The sequence below is a fragment of the Rhodamnia argentea genome, chromosome 10 (assembly GCF_020921035.1).
Source record: "Rhodamnia argentea isolate NSW1041297 chromosome 10, ASM2092103v1, whole genome shotgun sequence".
In the NCBI taxonomy this organism is placed as follows: Eukaryota; Viridiplantae; Streptophyta; class Magnoliopsida; order Myrtales; family Myrtaceae; genus Rhodamnia; species Rhodamnia argentea.
Window position 1 is genome coordinate 14,300,962 of NC_063159.1, and position 26,560 is coordinate 14,327,521.

Genomic DNA, 26,560 nt, shown 5'->3' on the forward strand with positions numbered 1-26,560 from the left:
TGCACATTTTTCTCATTTCCTGTTCGTTAAAAAATTTCTGTCCGGAAAAAGTTAAAGGAACTCCTTGCTGTTGTCCAGGTTCTTGTTAGAGCCGTTCCAATATGTGATGATCACACGCTACAAGTTCAGTGGCCAATCCCTTGCAGCATTCACCATTACAAAGAAGTCCCATGCGGCTTCCTCACCCATCTTATTGGCCATGAGGGAGAAGGATCTCTGTTTCATGCCTTAAAAAGATTAGGTCTGTTTCTCATGTCATTTATATAGCTTATCGTATACAAATCCTCGGGAGGATTCATCTTAATGGTGATGTTCCTTTATGCTATGATAACCGTCTGATTGGGTTATTGTCTGTAATTACAACTCAAGTGTATGCATCTCATTTTCCATGTAGGAGACTTTTCTGTCATTTAAATGCATCTCCCCTATATCTGGTTTCTTGCACAAAAGATGTTTGAAATTTCAACTAAAGCAGTTTCTGCCCGTATCAGGAGACATAAAGAGTTCACTTGACCAAAAGATATTCTTCATTTTACCCTTCATAGAGCATAGGGTGTATAAACTTTAGGATTTGTTTGAGTGGATATTGTTTTTTACTTTTTACTTCCTTTTCTTGTCGCCTTTGAAATTTGGCTTTAAATTTGTGCCAAATGCCTGAAACCTTTTCAAAGCATGCAAAAATTGACATATAGTATTATTTAGGAATTTTTTAAAGCTTAAAACAACTCACACAAACTTTTTGGGGAAAGAAAAATTTTCTCCTTTCTAAACTAAATAATTAGATTGGGGTGTGCAAATTTATGATCCTCTGGGTTGAGGGGGTATAAAAACATCTGGATCCAAACTGTCTGCTTATCGTAACTATTGTAAGAAGAAATTAACTTGTCAAAGTAAAAAAATCCAATTAGAATTACTGGAGCCATAATATTGCTTTGGCTTAATTGTTTTCAGGTACTGTGATCAACTCTTTTATTTGAAGGGTTTATGATCAGTTCTGATGCAAATTATTTTGCAGGATGGGCCACTAGTTTGTCTGCCTATGAAAGCTTCGTGGATTCAAATTCCTCTTTCTTTAATGTTTTTATTGAGATGACTGATGCTGGTAATGGTAAGTTGTTTTGTTCTGTCTATTCTTGCCTCTGGGTGTTTCTCTTTTTCTTTTCAGGTCATTTCCGAAAACCCTTTCTCACAAAGTTAGGGCTATTCTTATTCTCTCTGGTAAAAAGTCCGTCATGTAAGAAAGACCAGATTATGAGGCTTGAACTTCTAATCACATATTGTACCAAAAAGCAGAGCACATGCAAGATATCGTGGGATTGCTCTTTAAATACATTGGCATCATACACCAGTTCGGCATTTGCGAGTGGATATACAATGAGGTATGGATCTGAAATACCTATTTAGGATTATCAGTTGCAAATATAATAAGTTCAGGATACTACCTTTGGCCCTTGCATGCATTTACTCATTTCTACATTATACAGTAGCTGATAAGGTAATTGGCTGGTACATGGACTTTATATTACATCGATAATGCTAGCCAAGAATCCTGACGCTCCACATTGCAGCATTCTCGTAATTGGGAACTTGAGGCTACATGCATTCAAGCTTCTTCTATACTTTTGCTAGATACAACTTCTATGAATGTTATCAGAGCAAGTCTCTTGGGGGACATTCACATTATCCATATTAACAGTTAAAGATAATAGCCTCAAACAACTGTGAGAAATCGACTTTTTGAGACTCATGGGCTTCTTAAAAATCCATCTGACCTTTAATAGCTGTGACAAATGCGAAGATGTTTCCATCATGGTTAATGTTACTGTGGAATTCTGCGAAATGTTGAGAAATAATTTATTGGACTATTAGAGTAATTAAATATTAAACCACGTCTTCATCTAATAACTTAAGCTTTTAGAATGGTTGGTTGTGTTTCAAACCTTTCCAGGACCCATTTGCCAAAATATCGGACTAAGTGTGACGGGGAGTATTAGATTAAGAACTGGCAGATGTCTCCATTGGGCTTCAATGTGTGAGATTTTTGTGAAGCCACTACTAGTTATTCTAAAAGCTTAAGCTATTAGATGAAGGCTTGCTGTTCTAAGAGCTTAAGCTATTAGATGAAGGCGTGGTAGGCGTGATTTAATATTTAATTACTCTAACACCCCTCACGCGTAGTCCGGATCTTTTTGCCTAGTATTAAGCGTGGAAATATTTAAGCGATGAGGTAAATAGGGGTCTCGAAATATTTGAATCGGGATCTCCTACTCTGATACCATGTGAAATTGCGCGCAATAGGAGTCCGACACCTTCACCCGGGAAGATCGCCAAGAGGGAGCTCAAGTCCGAGCCCGTCAACGTATCCAATTGGACCCACCTTCACTCAAAAACTTAAGCCAATGAGTTATGAGCCAACTTAGAATACATTAACTATTCCGGACCACATCAATTCTCCAATGTAGGACTTCTCTAACATAACTCTCACGTGTATCTCAACAATCTCCCCTCACGTGTGAATAGTGTTAGGTTTGCTTCCTCCTTAATTCAAGTATCCTTTTGCATTGACTTATCTCATATTCACCAAACACCAAACAGATTGGGAGGCCCACCAATCGACCATCCGATGTCATGTGAGATTTTTGTGGGATCACCGCCAATTGTTTTAAATTGTTAAGCTATTAGATGAAGGCGTGGTTTAATATTTAATTACTCTTAACACAATGGAAGGGGAGTTATCAAAGTTTTGGTCCTTGCAGCTCTATCTTTGAGTGTGACCTTCGTAACATGGTAGTGCATTATAATGTAAGCATACAATACAAGAAGCTTGTCGAGAATACTTTTCTTGCTAGAATAGTTGCTCTTAGTTTGGACGCATCTGTTAAACTATATCGCATCGCTTGTCTACAGGGTTTTTATGGGCCTTGTATTCATGTAGTCTCTCTCCACTTACCACTTAAGCTTTTGGATTGGGCATCTAACAAAATCAAAATCGGTTTTTTGACAAGCCTAATAAAAAGAAAGAGATAGTAACTCTCTAATCATTGTCAATGACTTGTTGAGCAGTAACCACAAACACTTACTAGCAGTACCCTGTGTATATGTGTCCATGGCTAAGATATTTGAAGTGAGTGAATGTTATTTCAAATTTATTTTGTCTGTCTTTTGCACCAAAAAGATGAAAGGAACGACTAATTTCTTGCATTTCCCAAGTGACTAGAAAATTAAACTTGACATTTCCAAATTTCAAATTACATTAAACCTTTGAAATTGATCATAAATGGTATTCGCATGGGATGAGTGAATGTGCTTCAAGTTTGAACTGCAATTAAAGGAATCTGGACCCACCCTGTATGAATACCTCATCTTGTGTGATCACATTAAACATGAATGTGAAATGTTATCATCTAACATCTTCTCTGTGGTCCTCATTTTAATCTTTCGGTAAAGATTGCAGCTGTAAGCAAGACAATGTTCCATAATCAGGATAAGATCTCTCCAATGAGTTATGTGGTCTCTATAGCATCACATATGAAGGTATCAAAACTTTCTTTGTGTAATGCGTTTACCTCTCTTCATTGATGATGTGCATGCATTCTATGGTAAACATTTATATCTTTTCTGGTTCAAACTTCAGACCAATCCAGCTGATCATTCTTCAAATAAACTAGAATAGCATATGATGTAGGTTCTAGATATTGTCTCTTGGAAGTTTAGGAGCCAGAGGGAATTGGTGCAATGAGGTAATGAAAAGCTGTGTTCAGATTTAACTTAAATTTTTGGGTTACAATGACACCTGATGGAAGTCATAACATTTGATCAATTTCCTTTGCTAGACAATAAGTAAATCTGATTGTACTTGGATATTTCGTGTCTTAATTACAGTGTTCAAGAGCAGCATCAAAAATTTTGACTTTACTTTCCTCTTTTTATTCAGGCCACCCTTAAAATATTGGACTTCTTTTTTTGGTTGAAAAAAAAATGTCCCTTTCTCCAGTCCATTACTTTGGTCTGACATATTGGACTTTTAGCTTGCAGCTTCTACAAATATTTTTGCCCCTTTCTCCACTCAGTCCATTACTTTGGTCGACTTATTTATAGCTCTCTCTGCTCCTTCTAAATTTGATTTTTGGCATATGAATCAGGAAAAGTGGCATATGATAACTATTTCAGTGAAAAACATGACTCCAAAGAGCATTGAAATATTTAAATTAATATCAATTTTTGTCAGTTGTACCCGCCAAAAGATTGGCTAGTGAAGTCATCCTTGCCTTCTAAATTTAATCCCAGCATCATCCGTGCAGTACTAGAGAGGCTTTCTTCAAGAAACTTCCGGTAAGTTCGTCTCAACCTGCATTTGCTGAAGTGCGTATATTAGATATATCCTTTCTTCTTATTGGCATCTTAGAGAAAGAGGTTACAGCAGTCCTCAGTGATTTTTTGTTTCTGAAAATATACCATAGCTACTAGAAAGAATTGTGAATGTAACAAATACATCAACACTGTAGATTTGCTGATATGCTATGGAATTTTCATCATTTATTTACTTCCATATTTATGAAAGTTACTGATGTCAGGAAAGGGGTAAAATGCTTATTTTACTCACTGAGCGAAATAGGATTGCATTGTCAATCCATTTTATATCTTCCTAAACTTCCCTCTTGATGAATGCATTTCTCAAAAGAGTTACTTTTGATCGTCATGACTATCTGAAATACTTGCATTAGCCTAATTACATTCATATGCTCGAGCTTCGAGAACTTTCATCACATTCTTTCATGTGACCAACAGAATTTTTTGGGTGTCAAAGAACTTTGAAGGGGAAACTAACATGGTTGAGCCATGGTATGCAACTGCATATTGTGTAGATAAACTTAATGACTCAACAATACAGGTATCGAAAGACGGGGTCCTCACAGACCTTAACTGTTTGTTAGTGTAATAGTCACTTTCCAAAGAATGCCTTTTGATGTTCGCTTTTGATTCTTTATGGATATCAGGAGTGGATGCAGCATGCTCCGAGTGAACATCTCCGTTTGCCAGTGGCTAATCAGTTTATTGCCACTGACTTGTCCCTCAAGAAGACTGATAAGGTGGTCTGATCAATCTTAGGTCCATTTGGTGTGCTTTATAACTAATCTACTGTCTTGATGTTCGTAACATTGGATCAGGTCATGTATCCAGTTTTGTTGAGGAAAACAAGCTTTTCGACGTTATGGTACAAGCCTGATACGGCGTTCTCTGTTCCTAAGGCTACTGTACATCTTAAATTCAACTGCCCTTATGCTTGCAACTCTCCTCATGCTGAACTTCTTGCAAGAATTTTTAAGCATTTAGTATTTGATTACTTGAATGAATATGGTAAGGCTTTGATGGTTTTTAAGCATTAAGTGGTCGTACAATCATTTATGATGTTTCTTTTGATGGAAACCAGCAATGCCTGGAAAAACAATTGTAGCTAAAGATGTCTCTCAGGTCATAACATGTCTTCAAAGCACTTGCAGATGCTTCAAAAACCGATGCATAATAATATTTCTCGAATCTTGTCCTTAAAGATCTCTTTAAATTTTTTTTTTTCTATTGTATTCAGCGTATTATGCTGAGCTTGCTGGACTATATTATGGAATATGCCGGACAGATGATGGATTTGAGGTATGTATCTCTTGCTAAAGTTAAATTTGATACGCAGCTCATACTGCGTAGGAGAATAAAGACAGATGAGTATTAGGGATAGATGAGCATCTTTGTGCAAAAATAAAGACAGATGAGTATCTGGAGTGTAGGCGCAATATGTGCCCAATTTCCTGTATTTAAGTATTGCGCCATAAGTACTTCAGATATGTTAGAAATAAGGAGCACAGTTTTCTTTTATAATTGCGTCAATTTCTTATCTGCCACCTCATTTTGTCATTCGTGATTGCCCGTCAAACTAGTTTAATTTTCTATCAATAACTGCTGATTCCTGGTTAGTTTTAACACATTCATCAACTGAGGAAAGAGTGATATGATATACTATACCTGCATCAACCTATAGATTTTTTGCTTGTGGCCTGGTTAGTCATTCATTTTGCTGTTCCATACCAGCATATAGATACTTTATCTTGCTGAAAGAGTGATATGATATACTATACCTGCATCAACCTATAGATTTTTTGCTTGTGGCTTGGTTAGTCATTCATTTTGCTGTCCCATACCAGCATATAGATACTTTATCTTGCTGCAAGAGGCTCCAGTCTACTACCCCCAAGCTTTCTTGAATGTGTAATAAATTGACCATGTGATTTGCCTGCATGGGTGACAGAATTAGCTTCTTTTATGTAGGCTGAGGGTTCTCGCCGAATGAAAAGAATGCGCATATCTGTCTGTGTATATGTGTATTTTATGTTATACTTATTGGGCGTTGCTTTGATGTAGAAATATATAATTTCCATTTTCACATCGTCATTTCTTCAGTAATTGGGGTTCTCCTCCATATATAACATGCTCACTCTTTTTTCTTATTTTCTTAAGCTGAATGTCAGTGGCTATAATCATAAGTTGCGGGTATTACTGGATACCGTCCTGAAAGCAATGGCAGATTTTACAGTGAAGCCAGAAAGATTTTCTGTGATCAAGGTATTAGTTCCTGTCTGTCAATATAAAGAGCATTTATGACCCATTGTCAAGCAATGTGGGATAATACTTCAACACCCCCACTCACGTGCAAACCGAATTACCACGCACATTTGCGAAAGAGATAACACTAGCTTTGATACCATGTTAGAAAGTCTAACCCAAAAACTTAAACTAATAGTTGGAGGAAAACTACATGAATATGAAGAGTATTTAGGACCCGTTGTCAAGCAATGTGGCACAATACTTCAACAGTTTATTATTTGAATATCTCAACAACCCCGCATGATAGGGTACACTTTGACCAAAGACTGAAGCATGGAAATTGACTACAATTGGGGGAGCTCAAGAAAGATTTGTCAGGATCTGTCATGATACCATGTTGAAATTGCAGTACCATGTGAGTTCAAGCGATTAGATGGAGACATTAAAACTTTTAAGATTCTAACAAGTTTGATCTATTGAAATAGTCTAAGCAATATTGATCATATTTTTGCCTTTTTCATACTCTCAAAGTGCATCTTGGCACAAAGGTGCTGTAAACTTGACAATGCATGTTCTCATGGAGATCAAATAGCACGGCGACTACCAATTTATTGTTAACTCTGGTCAAATTTTCTCAAGAAGCTTCGACGACATTAAGCAGAAATGCAGTCATTTTGCGGAATAATGTTTTTATCTGGTCATATTCAATATCCAATGAGGAAATCTCTTTGTACATGACTAAGTCGTGCAAGCGGGAAGGTTCCAAATACACTTAGCTGATTCAAGGAATGCATCTTAAGAAGGGCCACCACTAGAGCAGTAGTTTCCAGATTGGTTCTGTTGTGCTTTGACAGTAAAAACTTCATAAAGTCAAGGTTCTTGAGCTATCTGCTGGCTCCACCAATTTCTATTAAGACTCATCTTTTATTGTCTTCCAGGAGAAGTTGACAAAAAGTTATCAGAATTTCAAGTTTGATGAGCCAAGGTTTCATGCCTCATATTATCGCTCTTTAATATTAAATGACCATTCGTGGCCTTGGGAGGAAGATCTAGAAATACTTGAGACTCTTAAGCCTAAAGACCTTTCTGGGTTTGCACCTACAATGCTCTCGAGAGCATTCTTAGAGTGTTACATAGCAGGTTCAGTATTTTTAGAAGTCATCCCTTTCTTTTGTTATTTAACTCTCATATTTGAATCTTGTTGTACTTTTATTTTGTTCTCATCTCTCTAGGGAATATAGAGCGCAATGAAGCAGAGTCAATTGTTCATCATATTGAAGATGTTTTCTTTAATGGTACTTATCCTATAAGCAAGCCAGCGCTGCCATCCCAGCTCATGACAAGCAGACTCGTCACGCTTGACGAGGGTGCAAGTTACGTCTACTCAACTGAAGGCCTAAACCCTAATGATGAGAATTCTGCATTGATTCACTATATTCAGGTAGTTTTACTCAACTATATTAATGAAAAGAACAACTTTCTGCCCGCATAACTTTGTCATGAAATCTTTTGGCCCGTCGTTTGCCTGAATACTTGTTCAAGATGGCTCCAGGTTCCTTTAGATGAGCTAAATTGGCCTAGGCCACCTTTGACCTGTTAGTATGTTTCTCTGGGCATGTGAGGCTGTATTTTGCTTATAATTTTGGCTTAAAATCCATCTGGTGAAGCATCTTAAAGAATGTTTTTAAAGTCGGACTGGACTAAAGTTCAGCAGAGAGATTGGGGTAGGTTCATCCATTAGAATTGCGCATTGTTAGTTTCGTTGGAATAAATGTTTCCGCAAGCGGAAGCCTAGAGGGAACATTTCCAAACCTTTAAGTCAGCTACATCTTAATCTTTCCCAGACCCAAGTCCCTAGGTTGAGAGACTGGTTGGCAAATCAACACCAGTCGAACCCCATGGTTTTGAGTGAGACAGTCCCAACAACCGAGACAGCGTTGGACTTGGAACTGTCCTAGTTAAAAAACCATGCTCTTTGTATCCTAGCCACATGGTGGTACAAATTTTTCGTGCATGGTTTGGCAGCTGTAAGCAGTAAAATCCAAAAGCCATGTCTGCTACCTGATCAATCAAGGCTTTACAACTTCAAGAAGTAGTTCAACAGAACAGATTTTTCGTGTATATTTTGATAGCTACAAACAGTAAACTTCCTATTTTCCCTTTTTGTTATCTGCACCAAATTGTAAGAAAGAAAGAAAGAAAGAAGGCAAGAAAGCATGGTTAACCCCCTTGGGATGGTAGATTTCTGACGCACCAGCTCACTTTCAGAGATTATAGGCTCATGCAGTAGCAATGACGAAAAGTTCATCACATTACAGGCATTAAAAATCACAGAGTAACTCATTTTGGTAGGTCTACTGAGTCATTTTCCCTATATATTTGTTTACAATGCCCATGGATAAATGCAGATCCATCAAGATGACATTATTTTGAACGTACGACTTCAGCTTTTGGCTTTTATAGCAAGGCATGAAGCCTTCCACCAACTTAGAACGGTTGAGCAACTTGGTTATGTCTGTTCGCTCACACATCGGTAAAACCATTTAATTTCTCCTTTCTTCTCCCCAAAAGTGTACTTTGCTAATTATTTGAAGTGCTTCTTCATGCAGTTATGACCTTGGTGTGCACGGTCTGCAGTTCACTGTTCAGTCTGCTGTGAAGGTACTTCACAAAGTTCTCTGTGTTTCAACTGCCTCGTTACCTTATCCCTTCATTTTCTTAATCTTAACAGTGTCCAAAATACATTGACACGAGAGTCCAGAGCTTTCTCAAGTCTTTTGAAAGTAAACTTTCCGAGATGAGTAAGGTCGAATTCGAGGTGAGTTGCTTCTCCTATGTTCCTTGATGAAAATCATGTCAGCTTTCAAATGATATTTAAACGACTACATCTAAATCTGTGGAATTTCCAAATTAACATCTCACCTGCTGTTCACAGAGCCATTTAAATGCACTAATTGAATCAAAGATGGAGAAGGACAAGAATTTGTGGGAAGAATGTGAGCGTCACTGGGAAGAGATAACTGACAGAACTTTCTTATTTGATCGAGTCGAAACTGAGGTGCAGGATACTATCATTGATCTCGATCTCTATCTTGATCTCTCAACACTATCTTTTATCTGCTGTTGGCTCTTCTGCTTGATCTCTTTTTACAGAACTATAGTTATCTGTATATGATTAGCAGTATGTTCTTTCCCTCCTCCCAGCCAAAACTGCATAATCTCTCTTAATAAAGCTGGACATGCACAGCAACTCACAAAAATTTCACTTCATCTGCATCGGACCAGGTCGCAGCATTAAGGGAGCTGACAAAACAAGAATTGATAGCTTTCTTCCACGAGCACATAAGAATTGGAGCGCCCAAGAGGAAGGTGCTCAGTGTACGAGTTTATGGGAGCAAGCATTCTTCAGATCTCGAAGCGGATAAAAATGAAGCAGTTGGACCAAACACAGTACTAATAGATGACATTTTCAGCTTCAGGGCATCGCAACCCCTTTATGGTTCACCTAGAAGAGGGTACGAACTGATGGAAGTTCACAGCAGTTCTAAATAAGCTAGAATTGAGAGTTTTGACAAATATACGCCTGAAACATTTCTCCAAACTCAATACTATCGCACTGCACTTGCCCTGTGGCATTTGTACCTTATAGCGTTTAGTGTTTGTGTGTACATGACTAATGCATCCCTTGGGATACAATAGATAGCCGAATCCAAGACCGGGTGGTTTCTCCGGCTCAATGCTCCTGATTCAGTGAGCAAAACTGCTGGTACTGGATTTAAGGTGTTATGCATATCGGGATCTATACCATTGACAGTTTCATAGCAAAACAATCTCATAAACTATGAGAAAATTTTCGGATGAATGTCCTACTTGCTAATACTCCATATACAAGCATACTTGCTCTGCAGTGAACTGCTACCTCTTCTCATAATGAAGTACCAGGAACTGTTCTCTCATGGAGTTATTACCATTAGCCGCTGGATCGCTAAACATAAATTCTCGACTGTGTATCGAGGGATTGGCCCCTCAGCACCTTAAGATAACTATCTGATTCATGTAGAGGACGACGACTACCAAGAGGCTGCATGACCTCGAAGCTTGGAAGAATGCTAGCAGAAGGCCGTGAACTGATGGGAGATCGCCTAGACTCACTGTACGTAATGCGATGATTGATGGGGTCGCGGTATCCTGTGTTATTGTTCCATTGTACTCCATGGTCAGTTTGTGGATGCTGTAGAGCAAAATCTAGACTCAATTTAGACCATTGCGCTTGTTTTTTCACTCTTGTTTTCTGGGAACATTTAAAAGCACAGCACCACAGCGCTTGGTGACGACGATCATCGATTTGGACCTTGTCAAAACGTTAGACAAGAGACTGATCAAGATCAAACATCTATGAGCTGGTCGAGAAAAAACGAAACTTGGAACAGAGTTCATTCATTCAAAGACTTTTCATCACCGCTTCATGAATTGCACCGAGCAAGGACCAAATTGAAACAATTGTATGAAGACACAATCCGTGTCCGAAAGAATATGCTAGAAGAAATTGAAATAGCTCGATCTTTGGCTCCATGTCTTTCCTATAAACACTCGACATCTCCCAAAATTGCGGAGTCTAATCTCTTCCTCACACGACCCAAGAAACAATGAATTCCGTAGAGTCGATTCTGAGCCTGTGGTCCAGACGAGGGCCGTCGCTCGCGCCGCCGCCGCCGCTCAAGTGGAAGTCACGGGTGGTGGTGGTGGTGGTCCTCGGCATGGTTGGCGGGAGGATGGTAGTACAAACGTGCGGTTTGTGGGCAGTGGGAGTGGAACCTTGCAGCCAGTCTCACCCCTAGGTCCAGCAATTCCGCGTACTTCGACATTTTTCTCTCTCTCTCTCTCTCTCTCTCTCTCTCAATGCTTCTCGTCCCCGTTGCCGTTCTTGATCTAGAGAGAGAAAGAGATGCAGAGAGAGAGATTTTCTGTTCCTGGGAGAAAAAGGAAGGAGCTTTAGGGCTTATATACACCATTACAAGCCACCGCGTTGTCCGTTTCCACTTTTGTGAACCTTCCTCTCTCTTTCCCTTCAGAGAACTTTTTGCGTTGATAATTGACTTGTTGGTCCAATACTTTGGTGTTAATATATTTCCCACCCCCTTCTGGCATTGGTTTTTTCTGTTTAGTCCTTTTCTTTCCCCTTTTTTGGTGGTTCTTATTTAAGCTTTGGACATTGAAGGGAAACTTCTTTTTCCACTTTTCTAGTTGCATGTATTGAAGCTGGATTAAGGACATTCTTGTACTCATGGAAAAGACGGATATTGAAGGTTATACAAACTTTTTGGATGACCCACCTATACATTAACAACCGGTTTGGATTTAGGTAAGGCATCAATAATTTGTAATTTGATGAGGCGTTTATCGCTAATAATCACTAACCGCTAATCAATTTGATTTATCGGTTTGATCTGTCTAAAATTCTGGTGGTCCAGCCATCCTACTTCATATGGTAGACACGATCGGTAGTTCAAAACCTATCGGCTTTGGATAGTCGAGGAAAGAATTGACAATACATTGAAGAGAAGGGGGGGAAATATGAGGACTACGAAAACTGGAGGGCAGAAAGAGTTAAATTTGACCAAAACAGAGGGCTTTTTGTTGCTCTCTTGGCTTTTCAGTCACCCCCCTCCCGAAAGTTGGCTTCCAAGAAGGTAAAAGGCGTCAAACTTTTCTGGCCTCACGCGGTCCGCAACGGCTGCTTGACTTGTAACGAACGACACTTTCCTGCTCGCCAGTTTCCGTGTACTTGGTCAAAACTTCGAGGTTTTGTTTGTTTCCTTTCTTTATTTTTTTTATTTGCCATTTGACATGAACAGTTGGCTAATGAATACGTCCAGCCATCAAAATAATGAAAAAAAAAACATGACGTGCATGGTATTTTGTCGTAATGCACAAGCATCCAAATGACAAATGAGATCAACACGCTTGGACTTAACGACACGATAATGGTCCGAGCACATGGCAATGCTTGCGTCCTGACGAAATGGGGCATATGCTTTTCGTTGAGAATATCCTCGGGAAAGAAAGGGAGTTCATACTATCAATCGAAAAAAGGCATATGCTTCTCTTATCTTTTTATGAAATGACGATTCGATCCATAATTAGCGAAACTCTCAAAGGCTCGTGCTATATTTTCAAATGGCACCATTCTATTTCCAAGTATCTTAGTGAAGCTACGACAAATGAACTCACCAACTTTCTGCTCTTCAGGTGGCAAGTGGGTGAACATTCCACAGTAGACGCGAAAGTCTTATAATAGCACTAGGAGGGAGTCATTAACGCTGATCGTTCCTTTTCATCTTTTTAATTATTTCGAAAAAAATCTAGAAAATTTTTCAATATGCTTTAGAGCTCCACAAGCAAGAGAGATATCTTGTTAAATCCAACCAAACCTCTTATGAACGATGAGTTCCAGCTGGCAAGGACCAAATTGCAACATCCACCATCCGTAATTGAGCTGTGAAGATGATCTCATCCAAAATACTTCTCGGTGAAATTTTTTTTTTTGGTCGGAAATTTCAGTGAAATTAGAAAGCCTCGAATCAATGGACAACCGTATTAGTCACGTGACTCAAACACGTGACCGTACTTGGGCACAGTAGGTGAGTAGTAAATATTATGTATACTCTAAATTGTCCATATTCGGGCATTCGTGCTCTTGTAAACTTAAATTATATATTGACAAAAAAAAAAACTTAAAATATGCGCCAAGAGAATATTTATCATTGATGATACTTCCATATCATAACTAAATGGGAAGGTCGTATTAATAATGTTATTAATTAATAATGCACTCATATGTGCATACCCTCCTAACATGAAAATAAATGAAGTATGCATGAAAATGAGCAAAACAGATTAACTAATAATATATTTCCTTTAAGTAAACATATAAGGAGGGAAACAGGAGCAACTATCCCTTCGCCAGTCATATACAGAAGAAAGAAAGAAAGAAAGTTGGGAATTTTAGCGAAAATCAGAATACATCGACGTGTACGATAACTAAAATAAAGATTTACTCCTCTTTTAATGGCAATTAAAAAAAAACAGGCAAGGATAATCATAGAATTTATCCAATTAAGAAGTACTTCAAAGCCAGTCGCAATATTAAAAAATGTTCAATTAATTTCGACATTTAAATTGTAGTCCTCTTTTCTCGATATTTACTAACATAAAATTAGCAAGCAAATATAAATATTCTAAGATCTTTAAGAGGAGTGAGACAGAGAAGATAATAATGACTACATCTTAGCCAATTGGATTCACTTTACTTTTTTAGATAAAGGTATTTATACCCGTACAATATCCACATGCAAGGGAATTAGCTATCTTAGATAATAAATAAAATAACAAATAATATTATTAATATCTAATAATATCTCTAACAATATTCTCTAATAGGAAAATCAATATACCTCATCAGCAACTTTTTTCTTAAACTCTTATCAATTTGTTCCCTTTTTGTTGTGGACGAAACACAATTTCGAATGAAGCATGGACAAATTAAGTGAAGGACGATGGGAATGGGGAGGTCTGGAGTCGTGATTGCATCGATCCATTTGCTTGACGCGGTCGGCTTGCTTTAAAAGACTGCGATTGTTTGCCAGTTGACTACGCTACGTCTTAACTTCCTAAGACCAGAATAATCAGATAACCTAGAGCCATGAAGCAAAGGAGGACAGATTAGGATTCACTCAAAAGAAACAAGACTTAGAAAATCTATCCATTAACGACGGCAAGAGGCCAATGTCCCAAAAGCTCGCATGCTTTGCTTCGAAAACTAGACGTAGACCGGTGGCTAACTGTAAAAGAATACTCACCCAACATTGCATTACATTTCTCAAACGTTTCTTTTGCCGAATGAACATATATTCAATTTCTTATCAAGACGATGGAACAGAACCTTTGACCAGAGGAATTCCGTAACCATGAATTCCTGGAGGAGCTTTGCGGAGGAGGAGAGACGTAGAATGGGATCGAACTTTCATGACAAACGCTATTGCAGCTGAGTATTTTCGAGGGGAAATTAACTAGGTATCACTGCAGATCTTTCCACAAGAGTGGTGTTTCTACACGAGAATGGTTCTGTGACGGTCCTCTAGAATGAAGCACAGTATTGGCGAAGCAGTCTAATGTAGGTATATCAGACTCTTAATTGTACATTATCTGGACAGGAATGGCATGCATTTGGAAACCAAAGTAGGTAATTTTCAAATCGTATTGCTTCAACACCTCGCATCACAACAGAAAGTACGAAACAATCTGCTATTTCATTGGCCGCTAGGATACTGACCTCTTTCTTAATTGCACAATGAAGAGTGCTTAGTTTGACAGAACTATCCAACAAATGTGGACGTTAAATCAGCACTGCTGTTCCCACTGGTTGAGTGTCCAATATATGAATGTAACTATCAGATGAACTAATACTTCTGCTACCAATTCAACTTATTCTCCAGCTCTAACATCATCCCAAAATGAGACAAGCACATAAAATGAATAGCTCTGAAGTCTGTCACCAAATTAATTTTGCCGCCTATGGTCCAGTTCTATATACAGGAGGATGAATATCTCTTTATTGATAGGATATTTACTGGGTCTCATGTCAGAGGAAATATACTATATGTCATCCTGCTACGCAGTCTAACCTGCTATACCTTTCCGCTACTCCCTTCGCATGACCTATAGAAGTAAGATCGCCACTCACCAGATAAGACTCATGTAAAGAACAACTTATGCAATTACGCAGAATCATGCCTATTCTAGCACAGCTCCCATGAATTATCAATAAGGTATCGGTCAATGAGAATCACTTACCTCGTAAATATAGGGGTGGTGCCTTCCTCCTGTACCTGATCTTTTGACTTCATCTAGCTTAAGCAACCTGCAGTGCAGCAGCACACAAACGTAAGAAAACAGGAAAAGGAATTTGCATGATCATTAACTTTTACGGACATGATAGACTACTAAATCATAATGCAAAGCTTACATCAAACTAACTCAGTTCATAAACACCATATGATTTGTAATTTTGATTGATTCAATTTACAATGTAAGTGATAGATTGCTGCGCGCATTACTAATACTCATCAAGAGTTGATCATGACACCGTCATAAGCACAGTAAGGATGAACTGTAAAATGTTGCTAAAATGTCGTGCAACATGTTATCAAATCTCTATCACCCCCACATCAGTGATTCTTGCCCATACATAATCTCGCTAACGCTAATAGAATTTCCCAGATCATGAGGATTCCACAATAAGTTACTTGCAAAACCACATGAATTATATGTTAATCACAGCTCTGATGATTAGCCTGGTTTACTAAGTCATCCATAAACCAGCAACAATTCTTCCACATAGCATGCACGAGGAGTCTGAGCAGCACTTACATTCTGAGAGCCTTGCTGGTGTCAGGGCTGTCACCAAGAACTTGACGGATCTTCACTTCAGAGGCACAACCTTCAGAGAGGAAGTTCAGGATGGCATCAGCTCGACGGCGCATGTGTGTTGCACCTGGTCGCTTCCGACTGAGCACTTCACAATGAGCCTCCTCACGCTTCTTCTTGAATTTTTGGACTCCAAAATTTTGAGCGCTTGAACCTTCGCTGGACGTGCTAGTTATACCTGAAGCCGCCTTTGTCGATTCAAATTCAGATGAAGACGTCGACACAGTCTTGCAGGTGTTGGACTTCCAGTCATCAGAGATCTTGATGATCTTCGAGCGAGCTCTTCGGGCTACCTGTGAGCAACTGACTATCAATTTGTAGTCGCATCCACTCCCACATGCTATTTGCCAAGTGATAAAACAAATCGGAATTTGAACAGCCCAATGCGAATATTCAGAGAACAGGAATTGACGTTGCAGGCATTTTGTAATCTACCTATGGACCCAAGAAGAGTGCCATGCCGCCTCATAAATAACATAACCACCGAGCAGATTGCATTAACAAATAGTCAGTGTTTATCGAGAAAGAATAACAAACAATCTAACTACGAGATGAGTTAAAAACCGAGAAGTTCTTTCAGAAAGTCCCTGAAACTGAAGATCTCATCACGCAGTATCCAAACCGCAAATTTAAGGAGAAAATAGTTCAAGGAAAGTGACAGTGCAGAAAACAGAGCTACGAGGAGATCGAGGATGACTACTCTCAGTAACGATTTACCTCAAACTACGATTTCAAAATTTCAAGTCTAAAATCCAGATGAATGTACGAAGAAAGAAGAAACTAGAGTGCATAGCTTGCTGCGTCAGAGAGATCGAGTCACGTCGCAAAACACAAGGACTAAATAAGACCGGTTTGCAGATGTCTCACTGAGAACAAACACGATTCAGAACGACGATCATTGATGCATCGTATATGTCGATCAGCGAGGATAACTGAGCTGGCGACTACAAAACAGATTCGCGAACACGGAGCTCGATGCGCCATTCTAATCTAAGCAAGATCATCTAGCAAACAAACGAGTAAGAAGAAGAAGAAGAAGAAGAAGCAACAGCGCGAGATCACCTGGAGCTTGAACTCATGGAAACGAGCGGCGACGGCGATGATCCGCAGCTGGCGCGCCTGAAAGCCCTCGGGCGAGACGTCGCTGGTCTTTGACGACAAGCACGACTTGGAATCGGCCGAATCCAAGCTCAGCGTCGAGCCGGAGCCAGCGCTCCCTTCTTTGATCGGGTCGACGGCGACGTCCTCGCAAGGCCTTGAAACAGAGCAGGAAGAGAGACGTTAATGGCGGACGGGAAGAGAAGAAGCGGATGCGACGGAGACGACGAATGCAGAGAGAGAGAGAAAGGGAGAGAGTTACAGCGGAGGAGAGAGAGAGGGAGGCCGGGCGGAGAGGAGGAGAAGAGCAGAAGCAGCAGTGCGTTCGAGGGAGCACGGGAATGGCGTCAGTGACGTCATTCTCTTCTCGTTCTCCTTTTTCATACCTTTCTGGAAATGGCGGGCAAAAGTTCAATTTAAAACGCTCTCTATTTGAGGCGGTCTCGCTCGCGAGGCATTTGGAGAATGAATTGAAACAGTTCCTGCAAGCTCCATCAACCTTTCTAACGCCGTTTTTACTTATGAAAATAACTCCCAAAAAAAAAAAAAAAAATTTCCCAAATTGTGGCCCGACCTAGTGTTGTGCCCGTTAACAGATTTGAACCTATGAGCCAATTTATCAAATGGCGGCCGTTTATTCCACTGGTGATTCTACTACTCTCCAAGTAACTCTATTACAAATTTACAACCTACATGTTCACTATTCAATAACTCTATATGCAAACATCTACTAGAAAAAAAAAAACATCAATAAACACACTTAATTTTGATTCATTGAGAAAAATGTGCTGCTCTTATTAGTTTTTTTTTTTTTTTTTTAAACCGGACCGATCCAAAATCAAGTTGCTTTCAGCGTCTTTTTGCTCATCCCCTTAATAGATTTGAACCTATAAGCCAATTTATCAAAGGACAACCGATATTCACTGGTAACTTGTAAGTGATGAGAACGTTGAATAACCATAATGTCAATGATGCTTTGCATATTAACCAACCGATCAAAATCAAAAGTTATTTTGGCTCCATTTGTTTCTCGAAAAAAAGTGTGGTTCGAAAAATATTTTCTCAAAAACAATGGCCCATTTCGCATACAAATATGAATGAACAAAAAATATTTTCATCGATCACAAAGATTTTGGGACATAAACTATTATCAATAATGAACATATTTCTCATTAACTAATTATTTGAACCTATACAATTAATTCTTTTTAAAAAAATGTTTTTCGATATTTTTTTTTTTGCAAAACAACGGAGCCTTAGCTAGCAAAGAATATTACTATCAATGGTTGTCGAATTCAACAACTTAAATCGGAACGATCACGACGGACGCGTGAGATTTGACAAACAAGATGAACGCACACTCGAAATAAATTAAGGAGGAACTTGATATGATCTCACGTTAGAAAGTCCAACAAAAAATTTAAATTGATAAGTGGAGAGAACTACGTGTATATAAAAGCGTATAAATCCGTAAGTATTGGTGTCTGATCCGATCTGGCGGTGGAGGTGCATTTTATCACCCAGAGTCGTGTAAGAAGATTTCATCTCTCCTGAAATTTTTTTTTTTTTTTTCTGGTCAGAAATCTATCCTGGTTTTGAAACGACGAGTTTATCTTGTCGTCTGTCGTGAGTGGAGAAATGGCCTGCTATGGACTTGACCCCCAGCGTAGAGACTAGGGGAGTCAACAAAACTAGGCTCGGTCCAGCCTCGGACCAGGTGCGGGCCACGAAGGTCCGAATAACTCCCGCGGACTATCCCGGGGCAAGCCCCGAGTCCGGTCCATTCATGTCGCCTCAGTCCGATTCGCTACCATAGCAAAAGCAAAACCGGTTCTCATCTTCCAGGAATGTCCGTGAGAGGCCGTCCCAATTTTCGTTGAACGGCGGCTCGACGTAAAGACAAAATTTCCTTCACCAATATGCCCAAAGGGAGAACATTGGGCTACGATAATTCTCCACACGATCAATTTACATGATGTTATGCGCAATTAAATAAGTTTGGATTTAGTGTAAATGGACTAGTATAATAAATGTGTGACTAATTCCGTTCAAACATGATGAATTGACATAGTTAGGATCACATATCAACCTGTTTTTTTTTTCCCAACATGACACGATTAACAGCGCTACGCAAATCTAAATGAATTTCTTATCATCAAGAGTTTACGAAAGCAGCACTCCTAGTTAAGAAAGGATGAAATGGTAAAATAAAAAAACATAAAAATATACAAAAATCTCATATAAAGTGAAGTTATTCGTATTGTCTTAAAATGCATCAGTTTGTATGAACTTTTTTACATGTTCATCTTATACCCAAGTCAACTTATATTTATTGATCGGTCCACAAGGTGTGTCTTGCTGTAGTGTGTCCCCGGCTTTATTAGACGAGTCATATGTTAAAGTTAACCAATTTGAAGTCGGTCAACCGTACCAAATGGCAAAACAGATTCGTAAAGTGTGCGCCCTAAAATCAAGTTAAGACTTTTCAAATTTGGGGTATCTACAACACATAATGTCAAAGTGACTCTATGTAGTTAATATGGTTTTAGTATTGATGGAAGCAAAAATCAGCTCGAACTAATTTATACCAATCGACCCAAGAAAGAATTTTTCAATCCATAATTTTTAGAAAAAAATATACACACATAGAAAAGGGAGTGATTAATTAATATTTGGGTCTTCTAATGAAAATCGAAAGAATAGCCTTAGTGATGTATCGTAGTTAGCTATTTTAAGTGGATATAACTATGTGGGAGTTTCTTTGGAATTTAGAAAGTGAAGCATTTATAATACTATTTGAAAATCCATAAATGTTTGACTTAAAATGGAGAAAATAAAGAGTCGGTGGACATTCAAAACGACTCCACCAAATGAAGGGACATTCCAATAGTTATTATTTGCGTGTGGTCTATAGAACACTGTGTTTCAATTGCAAGAATTATCATTCAATCTATTCTTTGACACACCGTGACTTATATCGAGAAATAAGATAGAAGCTTTTGTAACATCCCTAAATCAACTCATTCGAAATATTATTCGTTTTAACTCATTCTATATCGAATCTTATGATTTTGTCCTTTAACTACAACTGGACACTTTCTTAGGAGATAGTGTTCTCACCCGAATATGCTTAACATCAATTTGTCATTACGTCAAAATGCGCATCTTATTGTCATAGTAAAAACTTGCTATGAGTCACCATTGTCTAAACCTTCGAGCCTTAGTGAATGCTCCATGCCCACATAGGATCAGGCCTTTATAGGCCCACCACTTTTCGCATCATCTATTGTAGTGGGTCCCGATTTGGTTCCATTTTTCCTTGAATTTAACTCATAAGACATGCCTTTTGATATAAGACATGCCTTTTGACATTAGGACGAAGACATGTGATCCATGTAATGTCTTCCGAATGAAGACATGGGATGTCTTTATCTATGCTAATTCTCATGCTCAATTTACAGTATCACAACAAAGCTATGATTATTTTGTTGATTTGGAAGAACGTCGACCGAGAATGAAAGACCCAACTTGCTATGAAGATGAGAATAAGAATGTTTAATCGGATCTCGGAAATGAATTTGATATTACATGGCGAAATCACAGTCAACTCATATGGTCTAACGTTTTATAACACGCTCCTTTACCTAATGCAATTTTCCGTCCTACATATCTCTTTTTTTTTTCCCCCTAACTCACTAGCTAGAGATTTGTCCAAAGAAGAAGAAGAATAATTCAGATATTCAAGAGAGAGCACAAAACCTGGCCTCAACTTGCTGGTCACCTCTCGCCATCACCAATCAGAAAAGGCCCAACCGCCACCATCCTACCTTTGACGATCACCACAAAAGCATCATCAACCACTTAAGACAACCCTCTAAACAAATCATCCGATCCGAACAGCTCCGAATTATATATGCAATGAACACCCACGATTCCGTCGCATTCCCCACGCTAGCAAAATAAATTCTGGGAAACGAAGGAAAGAAAACGAACGGCGGCCATACACATGCCCTGAACGGATCCAGACAGGGACCTCGTAACCCACCCCGAAAAGAAAAAGGAAGAAGCGATTGAAGTACCCGACACTTTGCCTACGCTAATTAACGCTCGCAGCACAACGTTGCGTTGCATTCCGTCCATGAAAAGGATTCCACGATTGCATCTTAAGCAAGAAGAGAAGAAAAGCCCGTAACCCAACCACCGGTGTCGGCAGCAAGAAACCGAATCGAGCTGAGCTCATCGGCAAGAGGTTCTTGGTTCTTGATTTCTGGTTCCTTCGTTCGGTTTTCTCAGTTTCAGCTCGTCTTGTCGCTTCGTTTACTCCCAAGTCAAACTCAGATTGACCTCGAGCTGAACTGGGTTGGGACTGCGATTGCTTAGTCCCATTTGAGCTCCCGTAAAATGCTGGTCCAGGACCGTGCGACGCCGGACGCTCCCAAATCGCCCAAGACCCAGATCAGAGCGACCCTCCCGACCCTGCATCGGAATCATCGATTCTCCGAGCCCAAGAGCCTCGATTTCTCCGCATGGGTGTCTGAGAATCTTTACAAGATTTTCACCGTCGGCCTCCTAATAGTCGCGGTAGCCGCGATATTGTTCCTCTACAATGTCGGCGACTCGGCAGCTCTCCTCTGCTTCAAGAACACCCAGTCCGAGAACCTCCAGACCCTCCAATTCCCTCGCGTAGACTGGAGTTCGGTCCCCCGGGTCACCGACAAGTCCTCGCCCTATGCAAATTTCCGGTCGGAGAGGTGGATCGTGGTCTCGGTCTCGAGTTACCCGTCGGATTTGCTGAGAAATTTTTTGAAGCTCAAGGGGTGGCAGGTCCTGGCGATCGGTAATTCCAGGACCCCAGCCGATTGGAAGCTCAAAGGTGCGATTTTTCTGTCATTGGAGCAACAGGCGACTTTGGGTTTCCGAGTAGTTAATTACTTGCCTTATGATTCGTATGTTAGAAAGAGTGTTGGGTATTTGTTCGCAATCCAGCACGGGGCGAAGAAGATCTTCGATGCTGACGATCGCGGGGAGGTGGTTGATGGGGATTTGGGAAAGCATTTTGATGTTGAGTTGGTTGGTGAGGGTGCTAGGCAAGATATTATGTTGCAGTATAGCCATGAGAACCCAAACAGGACTGTTATTAATCCGTATATTCATTTTGGACAGCGGTCTGTTTGGCCCAGGGGATTACCATTGGAAAATGTGGGTGAAGTCGGTCATGAGGAGTTCTACACTCAGGTTTTTGGTGGGAAGCAATTTATACAACAGGGTATTTCAAATGGCTTGCCTGATGTTGATTCAGTGTTTTATTTCACTCGAAAATCGGGTTTGGAGGCCTTTGACATTAGATTTGATGAGCACGCTCCAAAAGTGGCATTACCGCAAGGAATGATGGTGCCTCTCAATTCGTTCAATACTATGTATCATTCCCCAGCATTTTGGGGTCTGATGCTTCCCGTCTCTGTCAGCACTATGGCTTCTGATGTACTGAGGGGATATTGGGCACAGAGGCTCTTGTGGGAAATCGGCGGTTATGTCGCTGTTTACCCACCTACAGTCCATCGATATGACAGAATTGAGGCATACCCTTTTTCTGAGGAGAAGGATCTTCACATCAATGTTGGCCGTCTAATTAAGTTTTTGGTTTCATGGAGATCAAATAAGCACAGATTGTTTGAGAAGATATTGGAGTTGAGCTATAAGATGGCAGAGGAGGGTTTTTGGACCGACAAGGATGTGATGTTTACTGCTGCTTGGCTCCAGGACTTACTCTCTGTTGGATACCAGCAACCCAGGCTCATGTCATTAGAGTTGGATCGGCCTCGAGCAAGCATTGGCCATGGGGATCGGAAGGCATTCATCCCTCGAAAGTTGCCATCAGTTCATCTGGGAGTTGAGGAAACTGGGACTGTTAACTATGAGATTGGCAACTTGATTCGCTGGAGGAAGAACTTTGGGAATGTGGTGCTTATTATGTTCTGCAGCGGACCTGTGGAGCGCACGGCTCTTGAATGGAGATTGCTTTATGGCCGGATTTTTAAAACTGTGGTCATATTATCAGAGCAAAGAAATCCTGACCTTGCTGTTGAAGAGGGTCACCTAGACCAAGTATACAAGTAAGTCGAGTTTATACATATGCATTGAACCTGATATGTCGTTTTCCCATTTTGCCTTGCACGTATGTCATACACATGGAGTGAGTATGCCCACTGAGGATGTCGCATCAGTTTGTGGCAATGTAGCATTCAGGTTAACTGTAAAGAGAATAATAACTCACTTCCTACGGGACATAAGCTTGTGATTTTTCAACTTGGAGCTTATTCTAACTAAAAGCCCAGATTTATAATGATCTGGTGGCAACCTGACTAAACTGAAGCTATCTGTAATTTAAGTGAAACTATCACCATTTAATGCCAACCGATAGTTAGTATCTGTATGTGTGAATTTATGGGGAAAGAATGCGCTCACACACACACATAATTTTCTTTTCTTTTCTTTTCTTTTCTTTTTTTTTGTACAGGCTACTCTATTTGCATGTAAGGGAGTAAATGTCACCTGTAAGGCACTTTGATACCCTGCCTTTGGGGGAACTTGAGGACTTGAGGACTTTAGAAAGTTCTTTGAGATTGGAGTGATGTCGCTAATGGGAGAGTTATCCCCCTCAAGAAAAAAAAATCTTCTCTGATAGCTAATACCTAACTAATACAATAACACAAAAGCTTTGCTGGTTAATGTCCTAAGTGCTTTTGAAATGTCATCTTCAAGATTTGGAAATAATTACGAAGTTCAAGGGTGACTTCTACTTGGGCCTCAAAGACAGAAGGATTTGGGTATGCTTAACAGTTTTCATAGGATGGATATGTAGGCTGGAAGTTGGATTTTGAGATTTTGAGATTGATTGCATGTCCTCATGTGCTTTGGTACAATTATGCTATCAAAATTTTGAGTATAGTGTTAGGTGAGGTCCTCTCTTGTGCTTTGCAAGGTGTTGGTTTGGGCTGTGACACTATACTAGAATCTAGAAGAGTTCTTTTATTTGGTTCCTTCTATGTTGCTTTTGTTATTCGTGCTTCATATTTAGCTGAGGAGGCAACTAGATATTAGACTGCTCATACCATCTGATTCTATTTGCAGACAGCTGCCAACTATATTCAATAGATTTACCAGTGCAGAAGGATTTCTGTTCCTCCAGGATGACACAATTCTTAATTACTGGAATCTGCTACAAGCAGACAAAAATAAACTGTGGATCACTGATAAGGTAATGAATTTTTACACATTCTTTAACCATATTTTCGTTGAATACGATGGTCAAATTTTCAACTAGGTTTCGTCTATGATTTGGCAATGAGTTGGACAGTAATCCCAAAACTTGAAAACATAATTGTCCGACTCGTCTTTCAATGGAAAACCGCTCGAATAACTTCATCTTAATGATTTCTGGTTCTTCAGGATAGTGGTCTGGCTTTATGTCCTCTTGGCAGATACTCTGCATCAAGTAGGCTGACTGACTCCTATAAATATGTTTCTTGAGTGGTGATTTTGGATTATTTTCTGAAACTACTAGGATCAAATCTGTTCCTCTTTTTATCTGTAAAAAAAAAAAAAAAGAACCTATACTTTTTTCTTCACTTGTTAATCAAATGGATACAAAGGGATAAAGCAGCTTATCAAAAGAACAGTTGATAGCTGTAGACCCTCCTTTAGCAAATTCTTTGGTACCATGGTGCCACTGTCACTGCCCTCAAACTTGCTTACTACATTCTTTATGCATCCAACACTAACTTTTTTTTTGTATTCTTTTGCAAATTTCACTTTCGCGCACTACATCGGTTATTAAGCTCTTCCCTTGAATTCCCCAGGCTTCTATTCGTGCTTTCTCTTTTCTTTTTTCTTCGTTCTTTTTTTTTCCTTCACTTTCTTTTGCGTTTTCCACAGCTATAATCTGTAATTCTTCATTCTGTTGTTTTTTTATACATCCAGCTTTTCGAAATGAATTTTACCAGCCCCGAGATATCGAAAGAAAATAGGGGTTTGTCTATTCTGTCCAAAAAAAGAGGAGAACGCACATTTGCTTGAAGCAATTCACAAGTAACTTGTTTTACATCTTTGAGTAGCCAGAGCCTTTGATTATGTCTCGACAAAAATCTGACTGTTGTGAATAACATATCAAGCCACTTCGTCAGCTTGATCAGGATTATTAGTATTTTTTCTATTAGCATCAATATTTTGCTGGCTCTCAGTAAAAATTTCTCTGTAAAAAAAGACTTTACTTTTCTTGTTCAAGTTAATCAAATTGATAAAAGCAGCTTATCAAAAGAACAATTGATAGCTGTGGAGCCTCTCCTTTAGCAAGTTCTTCGGCACGACTGTGCCATTGTCATTGCACTCAAACATGCTTAATACATGCTTTGTGCATCCATTTCATGACTAACAAAACTTCGGTGAACCAGGTATCTGAGTCTTGGACCATGGTTTCTGCGAGTGGCAACTCTGACTGGATCTCAAAACAAGGGGAATTGGTAAAGAAGGTCGTTGGCTCCATGCCAGTGCACTTCCAGGTCAGCTACAAAGAAGCTGTCAACAGTCAACAGAGCTTCGCGATATGCAATTCTGAAGTGTTTTACATCCCTCGGCATTTAGTGGCCGACTTTGATGATCTGGTGAGTTTGGTGGGCAATCTAGATATACATCACAATGTCGCAATTCCCATGTTTTTCTTGTCGATGGACTCCGCTCAGAATTTCGACCCGGTCTTTAGCACAATGATCTACAAAAGAAAACCCCCACCTAGTAATTTGACATTTTATTCTGCCCAAGCATCAGCAGTACATCCTTGGAGTATATCAAGTGAACAGGAGTTTATTAAACTCATCAGGCTAATGGCCGAAGGCGATCCTCTTTTGATGGAGTTGGTTTGAACATATAAAGCTGTCAGATTTTGCAGAGGAATGGACACATAGAGGAGCTGCACTGGAAAGAAAAGAGAACTATGTACCGTAAATGAACATCACTTGGTTAAATTGTATCGATAAGTCCTTTTTGACCTTCATTTAACTTTACAATTTTAACCTTGGGAAGAATAAACTATCTTCCCTTCTTTTTATTTTCTTGTATATTAGCCTTCTACCATTCATTTTGTGACTGGGAAGCTTCTCCGAGGACATGATATCTTCATTCGTAATTTCCTCATGCATATATCGAAAGGAAATTTGTTTTTCTCGGCAACCCTCTTTGTATGTATGTTTGATTTGCCCTAGTTTTATAGATGGAACTGCTTAAACTCTCCTTTTTTTCCCTTATTTTCTTGTCTGACAGGAGTTTTGCTAGGGCTCCTCCTAGGAGCCATTTTAGGCTATCTTCTTGTTGCTATAGTCGCTTTTGA

The 26,560-nt window shown here is 39.5% G+C and overlaps 3 protein-coding genes across 6 annotated transcripts in view; 2 read left to right on the forward strand and 1 right to left on the reverse strand.

Moving 5' to 3' along the window:
• The window catches only part of LOC115731771 (insulin-degrading enzyme-like 1, peroxisomal), a 38,029-nt gene extending 27,479 nt beyond the window's left edge, over positions 1-10,550 (forward strand). For 3 of the 4 annotated variants that reach the window (XM_048286080.1, XM_030662451.2, XM_030662468.2), the window contains 17 exons: positions 79-241; positions 1,016-1,108; positions 1,294-1,379; positions 3,448-3,534; positions 4,229-4,332; positions 4,789-4,891; positions 4,998-5,090; positions 5,169-5,358; positions 5,588-5,649; positions 6,508-6,612; positions 7,533-7,734; positions 7,827-8,035; positions 9,003-9,127; positions 9,204-9,255; positions 9,326-9,412; positions 9,530-9,652; positions 9,880-10,550. In XM_048286080.1, coding sequence (XP_048142037.1) covers positions 79-241; positions 1,016-1,108; positions 1,294-1,379; positions 3,448-3,534; positions 4,229-4,332; positions 4,789-4,891; positions 4,998-5,090; positions 5,169-5,358; positions 5,588-5,649; positions 6,508-6,612; positions 7,533-7,734; positions 7,827-8,035; positions 9,003-9,127; positions 9,204-9,255; positions 9,326-9,412; positions 9,530-9,652; positions 9,880-10,146 — 2,151 coding nt within the window. In that variant the 3' untranslated portion in view covers positions 10,147-10,550. The remainder of the gene's footprint in view (positions 1-78; positions 242-1,015; positions 1,109-1,293; positions 1,380-3,447; positions 3,535-4,228; positions 4,333-4,788; positions 4,892-4,997; positions 5,091-5,168; positions 5,359-5,587; positions 5,650-6,507; positions 6,613-7,532; positions 7,735-7,826; positions 8,036-9,002; positions 9,128-9,203; positions 9,256-9,325; positions 9,413-9,529; positions 9,653-9,879) is intronic. The other variant, XM_030662461.2, reaches the window with a different exon arrangement.
• A 3,189-nt stretch (positions 10,551-13,739) lies between these two features.
• On the reverse strand, positions 13,740-17,553 carry LOC115731827. Its single transcript, XM_030662501.2, has 5 exons — positions 17,441-17,553; positions 17,143-17,335; positions 16,024-16,373; positions 15,448-15,514; positions 13,740-15,312 (listed from the first exon to the last, which is right to left on the reverse strand). Exons 1-5 carry the CDS (start codon positions 17,536-17,538, stop codon positions 15,295-15,297), a joined length of 726 nt encoding a protein of 241 aa, XP_030518361.2. The 5' UTR covers positions 17,539-17,553; the 3' UTR covers positions 13,740-15,294.
• A 3,469-nt stretch (positions 17,554-21,022) lies between these two features.
• On the forward strand, positions 21,023-26,403 carry LOC115733856 (probable glycosyltransferase STELLO1). The gene is made up of 3 exons (XM_030664471.2): positions 21,023-23,291; positions 24,310-24,436; positions 25,629-26,403. The coding sequence occupies exons 1-3, from the start codon at positions 21,580-21,582 to the stop codon at positions 26,094-26,096; spliced, it is 2,307 nt and encodes a 768-aa protein (XP_030520331.2). The 5' UTR covers positions 21,023-21,579; the 3' UTR covers positions 26,097-26,403.
• Positions 26,404-26,560: the final 157 nt, after the last annotated feature.

Bases quoted from the DNA above. Each gene is read 5' to 3' on its own strand.
- LOC115731827 (XM_030662501.2), bottom strand. From the start codon at position 17,538: ATGACGTCACTGACGCCATTCCCGTGCTCCCTCGAACGCACTGCTGCT. The intron at 17,336-17,440 runs GTAACTCTCTCC...CTCTGTTTCAAG, and splicing joins CCCTCTCTCTCTCCTCCGCT to GCCTTGCGAGGACGTCGCCG. The intron at 16,374-17,142 runs GTGATCTCGCGC...AGTTGCTCACAG, and splicing joins TCCATGAGTTCAAGCTCCAG to GTAGCCCGAAGAGCTCGCTC.
- LOC115733856 (XM_030664471.2), top strand. From the start codon at position 21,580: ATGCTGGTCCAGGACCGTGCGACGCCGGACGCTCCCAAATCGCCCAAG. The intron at 23,292-24,309 runs GTAAGTCGAGTT...TTCTATTTGCAG, and splicing joins CACCTAGACCAAGTATACAA to ACAGCTGCCAACTATATTCA. The intron at 24,437-25,628 runs GTAATGAATTTT...TCGGTGAACCAG, and splicing joins AACTGTGGATCACTGATAAG to GTATCTGAGTCTTGGACCAT.